The sequence below is a fragment of the Centruroides vittatus genome, unplaced genomic scaffold (genome assembly GCF_030686945.1).
Source record: "Centruroides vittatus isolate TY-2023 unplaced genomic scaffold, ASM3068694v2 scaffold_769, whole genome shotgun sequence".
Taxonomy (NCBI): domain Eukaryota; kingdom Metazoa; phylum Arthropoda; class Arachnida; order Scorpiones; family Buthidae; genus Centruroides; species Centruroides vittatus.
The window spans coordinates 5,542,571-5,549,417 of record NW_027122717.1 but is presented as its reverse complement, the minus strand read 5'-3'; the positions used below and the strand labels follow the sequence as shown (position 1 = coordinate 5,549,417).

Here is a 6,847-nt window from a genome sequence, read left to right as displayed (position 1 = left end):
GTAAGCATAAATTAATTGTTGACAGCATCGTCACTTCTATTCCTATAAGAATTTATAATAATCATTAAAAAAATGATTGTCCCAATGATGTATTCCGAATAGGTTTCTGCTTTAACAAGTTGGAGTTTTTTTAGAAAGGTTTGGAGTAGTATTGCATGTGATTTATAACCGTATTTTATTGTTAAAGATAACCACCCTCACCAAAACATATCGGCAACACACTTGTACCCAACTTATACAAAGAGTGTAAAGAAAAATTGAAAGTTATGATCGATACAGTGAAACAAGTATCCATAACTATCGATATGTGGACTTCTATAAGTAATAACTCATATTTAACTGTAACGTGCCATTTTATTTTTAATAATATATTTACACCATGTGTACTTGAAACACTGATAGTGGCTACCGCTCATACATCAGAGAATATAGCAAACTTGTTGAACAAGTTTTTTAAAATGGTCTCTAGAAGATAAAATCATATGCGTAACTACCGATAATGCAGCCATGTTAGGTGCTTGCAGCATATTAAAAATCAGGAATCTACCTTGTTTTGCCACAGCTTAAACCTCTCTAGTAGGATGCTCAGGATGCTCTAGTAGGATGTTCAGGATGCTCTAGTAGGAAATGAAGAACTGATAAAAATAAAGAAAAAAATGTAAGGCAATTGTAACTCACTTTAAAACCTCAACCAAAGCTTCCGATAAACTCCATGATATCCAAATTAGACAAGGAAAAACGCCTAAAAAAGTAACTAGGGAAATAGTAACTTGTTGGAATAGTTATCTAAATATGATAAGAAGATTATTAGAATAGGAATGAAAGAATAGAATTAAAAGATGTAGGACTCGCCCTTATTTCACTACCAAACTCTCTCTTGCCATCGACAGCTGAAGAAATTGTAGTTTTACAAGAAAGTTGTAATTGTTTGGAACGTTTTGAACGAGCAACTAACAGCGTCTCGGGCATACGTACAGTACTTTACAATATCTTCAATCGTTCAATGGCCTTCACATCAAGCTAAAGACACTAGAAAATTCTGTTACTACAGAATGTAGTAAAAAGTTATTGCAATCATTGGAAGAAGGAGTAATCAAAAGATTAAATGGTTACGAAACGCAAACTGTATGTGGCATTTCAACAATTTTACATCCTAAATTCAAAAGTCTTGTTTTTCGACTCAAGGAGAACCACATAATTTTTTCAAAAGAAATAACATATGAACTTGCAAATATGATAAATTCAACTTCAATGGATGTCGAACCATCTAGGCTTGAAAATGAACAAGAGAATAAAGAAATAATCCTAAATAATACACCCGATCTTTTTGATTTTTTAAAAAGAGTAGACATTCACCAAATACAAATAACTCAACAGCGGACGCAATTATTGCTTTCCGGCATTAGATATCGATAGTATCCGACCACTAGTTTGGAGTTTGATCTAAAGGCAACGCAACACAATGGTGATCTTTTAAGGACGCTGTGGAAGAATGCCTCTATTTAGGTTTAAGACACGTTAGGAAACCCAGAAAAACCTCACATGGCCAGTCTGTTGACGAGGCTCGAACCCACGACCAACTACTAATGTTCAGTGGCTTTATCCACTGGAGGACGTCTTGTTCGTGATAATATATATATTAGTTTAATTTTTCAGAGATGAAAAATAGCTATATTAATACACACACACACACACACACACACACACACACACATATATATATATATATATATATATATATAGAAATATTTTTATCTATAAACTACTGAATTTTATCATATAAAACCTTCCAAAAAATATATTTTTTAAAACAGGATTTTATGTTTCTCTTTATTGATTTATCTTTATATTGCTATTACTTAATTATGTTAATTCCTTAATTAATGTTACTTAATCTTCCTGCTGTACATAATTAAAAAACATAATTAAAAACGTATATTGAGAAGAAGGCCTTCCTGGCCTTCTTCTCAATATACGTTATGAGTTCTCCAAGGCTCTCTGTGGAGAGGTGTAAGATCTGACAGATTAGGCCCACAAGTAGATGGACTGTAGTGAAGCACAATATATACGGATCAAATAATTTATTTAAACTTATGAAATTTCACCCCTCAAATTTGGTTCCTCCCAGAGAAGTAAAAATCACGATCATCGCCATGTAAAAATTATAAATACTACTATCATTTAATTGTATAAATAAATATAAAAATACAACGCAAAATACAAATATAATTTACTTATAAATTAAATGTAATCCTGTCTGCCATGGATTCTTACTACTTTTTTTTTAACTTAAAAACTACTATCATGTTTAAATTCCGAAATAAATTTAAATAATTTATTTCCGAAATTCTTCTAAATTACTAAATTCTAAATCTCCAGAGCGGAAGGATGACAGCTTAACTGCACTCTGTTGAATACTGCATTCAACAGAGTGCAGTTAAGGTGTCAGCCTTCCGCTCTGGGGGACCCGGGATCGAATCCAGGTATTTCTCATAGTTATGTCGGACCTCGTCCCTCACCAATAGTTGGCCTGGCCTTACCAATAACAGGTATGAGAAAAAAAAGGCCCTCTTAGTGCCAACTGGGCGGAAAGAGTTAAAAATGGGAGATGGGAATAATGCAAAGACTGGATTATGGATAACGAAATCGTTTTGGTATGTTATTTTATTATTAAGGGCCATCCTAATTCTATTTTAATAACACTACTAAAGTAATATGGGTGAAAGACACAACAATAAAATTAATCCAACCGATGATAAAAGGTTTATAAGTTGAACAATTGTACTATATCGAAGGACCTCCTTTATTTTTTATCATAACAATATAAGTCCTATACCTAACAGAAGAGTAGAGTATATTTAGAATGATATAGTATAGAGTATAGCGGATATTTAAATGTCAACAATAAGTGGGAAACAATTATTATATGGTAAATTATAGACTTGGTTTAAATCAGTTATTAACAACCCTTGTTATTTTATCATAGTTATGGCAACAAATGTCAGCCACATTGTGATAGAATTATTCTCAATTATTAGTTACTCACCTCGTGACTTAGAAGATGGCATGTACAAACTGTTATATATTGTTCACACGCAATCTAACCTTAAGCGGTGGCCCATGACTATTTTTTTTTATGATGATAAAAAAATAATATGAAAAATTTAAGACAATTTTATCACGTGCTTACTTTATGATGTTTAGCAGTAAAGGTGAGGGTTGTTACCCCTTAGTGGGCCTCAATTTTTGAATGGAATGGGACCGCTTTTACGAAAATCGTTAACACACGTCCAATACTAACGCTTGACCTCTTTTCCTTTTTTAAAGATACCGGGAGGCTAAAGAAGTGTGAATTAAATTCAGATTTATTTACTAATTTAATCTATTTTTTGTTATTTGCCATTACCAATATTTATATATTATATTTTTTTCGTAATTTTTAGATAAAAATTACTAATTGTTTTAATGGCTTTTCTATTACGTTACTAGTTATTTAATTTAAATTATTCCTACAATATTTTACTTTAATTTAAGTATTAAAATATTAAAATTATTAACAAAAATTTATTAAATAAGGAAAAAAAAATTGCGTATAAAATTCAAATTTTATAAGTTTTATTAAAGAAAATCAAGTTAAAATATTAAATATACCTAATAATTCCACATTTAAGTAATAAAGCATCAAATTATCCGCAATTTAGTAGTTGAAAATTTGAATTTTATACTGCAGAAATTATATTTAAAATTTATAAAATAATTATTTTAAAATGTACAAAATATTTTTGAAATATTAAATTTTATTAATATATATAAATTAAATTATAGTAAAGAGTAATATAAGACACTACTGACCTTCTAAGTCTGTTAAAATGCTGCGAAAAACTGATTCATAAGTGCTATCCAATGAGAATAAATAGTTCCCCCTGGTGATAATGCGCGGAACTAAAATTTACCATTTTATGCCTTTGTTAAAGTTGTCATTCTGGATTCTTGTGATCTTTAATAATTGAAAAAATATTTAAACCATAAATCACAATTTTCTAAAAATAAATAAATATTTTTATAGGACATCCTTTTCCATTATTAGTCAATGAGGTGGTGTCCATTAATTACGCGTATAGTTTAGAGGAGGGTGGAGAGTTGCGAAAAATACGTCACTGTACACAAAAAGGAAGGAGGTATTTCCTACGTGTATTTTTTAATGGTGTACACATTTACTCTCATAAGTCTACTTACTAGCAGTTGAAAAATGCAGCTTAACCTCTAATAACGGACACCTCCCAACAACGGACACAGCTGTAAACAGAAACATTTTGTGTTTTCAAATAAAAATGCATACAAAATAACCTCCGTACAACGGTTACTTTTTACGTTCCTGTCAGTGGTCGTTGCTTAGAGGTTCGACTGTAGAACTTTTTTGAGTCATTTATTTAATGTTAGGGGAGTGTATTAATTGTTGTGTATGTAATTAAAGGATAAGCGTTTGTCAAAAGTACAGTATTGTACCAGACAGGGAAGGAGGGATGAAAAATTATACACGTAAGTAATGGCCGGCTCACCCCTCTTATGAATGAAAAACAAAAACGCCACTTCATAGTCTGTAAAGTAGTTATATTTGTTGATAGGACGTATTTTAATTTATAGCAGTAAAATGATTAAATTATTGCTGCAAAATTGCTTCATTGTTAATTGGTTGTGTGCGTGTTTATATAAATTACATAACGAATGTCATAACCTGAATAGCTCACATAATGTATTTTAAATTATCATTATATTTTAAAAACTAAATTGTTTTTAGTTAAACATTTAACATTTCCTCCTTAACAATTAATTTATCATTTTTAATAGAACAGTTGTAGAGTTAGCAATGAGAACCAATACGACATTAACAATGAGGATCAAGTAGGACCTTAAACAATGATCAGTAGAACCTTAACAATGACGATCAATACGGTATTAACAATGAGGATCAGTAGAATCTTAGCAATGAGGATCAATCATTAAAGTTGGTAAAAAATAATCTGAGTTATTTATAACAATTTTTTCAATAATTTCAATATTATTTAATGCAATTTAGTTATAAAATTTGTGAATTTCTTATTTAAAAAATTGTTTTAATAGCTTTTTTTCTGAGAAGAAGAAGAATTTAACTTTATCAAAAATAAGTAATTCCCCTTATAATTTCCTATATATACCCAATTTGTTGGTGATTAATTAAAATTTTATATTTATTATAAGGGTTTTTGAACTCATAAGTAGGACAGATGAATGGATTTATAGCTTATTTATATCTATATCTCTAATTTAAATATGTTGTAAGTGTACATCACATTTAAATTATGAAATTCTTGCGTATATATCGTTCACTGACATTCTATTATTTCAATAAATTACAATTAAATTAGATTTATTAATTAAAATAAACATATTTTTAAATTTTAATTACTATTTTTTTATTTATTGAATGTTTTTATCGTAATCGCTATTAATTGTTAATTTTCATTGTTTTAAATAAAGTTTTCAATTGTTTGAAGATTAACACCACTATCTTCATCTTGATACGTAATTTTAATAATTATTATTTAAATATTTACGTCATAATTTAAGCAGTGCTGTTTTTTATGAATACATTTTTAAATTAATGAATTTGTTTTTTAAAAAATAAATAAATTCAACTAAAAGGAGCAAATAAATTGATGAAATGATAACTGCACTATATCGTGCTTAAGAAACAAATTTTTATGTTGTAATTGTTCAACCTGAACTTCAGAAAATTATTTTTCTTTTTCTTTTTAAGTGTTTTTCTCTTTACATATAGGAAAAAATCGAGTAAAAGAAGCATAAAATATTACACTAGCAGGGCCATGGAGAGAGGAAAGGTGTAGATTTTTTCCCGTGCCCAAAAAATCTTAGTGTTTCTACCCCTACAAATTTAATTTAACGAAAGAAAAAGAATTATAGGCATTTCATTTGTATAAAAGACAAGTAGGACCTGCCACGACGGACATGAGAGTCCGGAAGTCCTTAAATCCGTCACCCATTTTAAGTATAGTAGACGCTTACATTTATGATATAGCGAAGTAATGGATTCCTGGAATCCTTCGTAAAGCGAACCGTCCTATTTCCTACGATTTCTGTGTCCTAAATTGAGATCAAGTTCCTGGAAATCATTGTTTTTCACTGTGTGGGGTAGCCACACACAGATAACTAACAAAATACGGCTGTCATGATATTAAATTTAAATCAGTTGTCAAGTGGGAGTTGCAAAGTGAGAGGTGGGATAGTTCATGTTTTGACAATTTACTGGCAATTCCTAGTTTTTATTTTTATTTTTTTTCTTTCAAATTTAATATTAGAATTCATCTGGCATCCTCCTTGATCGACATGTTCCTTTCTTTATAGTTTTTTTATATAAAGAAAAACAAATGAAGTGTTATGTAAACGTTCCTAAATTAGCTAGTGGCAAAGTACTTAACCTTTATTGTTGTATTACTTGAAAACCTGTAACGTTGACATCATTTTTTTATAGCTTAAATTCTTAATTATTTGTTCGAATGAATGTTTCTTGTAAAGACAATGGTAGATCGTTTAGACTTCTTATGGTGTATTATTATATTTTTTCGTGAAATTTGTGTAATTTTAACCTTAAAATGTAGATACCGGCTTATAAGATGCATATTTTTTCCGTAAAAAATAGTCTGAAAATTGGGCGCGTCTTATACACCATAGCATATACGATATTTTGCATTGTAACTACGATAAAACAGCAGTTTATGTGTATAAATTAGTAATTAAATCATAAATTTACAAATGCAAATTTTTTCTCTTGCAGTAAAATTCAAATTTA

General features: G+C 29.5%; 1 protein-coding gene across 1 annotated transcript; it reads left to right on the top strand.

Annotated features, from left to right (window-relative positions):
• Nucleotides 1–204: 204 nt before the first annotated feature.
• On the top strand, nucleotides 205–816 carry LOC136989858 (uncharacterized). The gene is made up of 2 exons (XM_067288139.1): nucleotides 205–448; nucleotides 651–816. Exons 1-2 carry the CDS (start codon nucleotides 267–269, stop codon nucleotides 814–816), a joined length of 348 nt encoding a protein of 115 aa, XP_067144240.1. The 5' UTR covers nucleotides 205–266.
• Nucleotides 817–6,847: the final 6,031 nt, after the last annotated feature.

What these genes read in the sequence shown, in the direction of transcription:
- LOC136989858 (XM_067288139.1), top strand. Translation starts at nt 267, where the DNA reads ATGATCGATACAGTGAAACAAGTATCCATAACTATCGATATGTGGACT. An exon ending in ATAGCAAACTTGTTGAACAA is followed by an intron (nt 449 to 650) that starts GTTTTTTAAAAT and finishes ATAAAAATAAAG; the next exon opens with AAAAAAATGTAAGGCAATTG.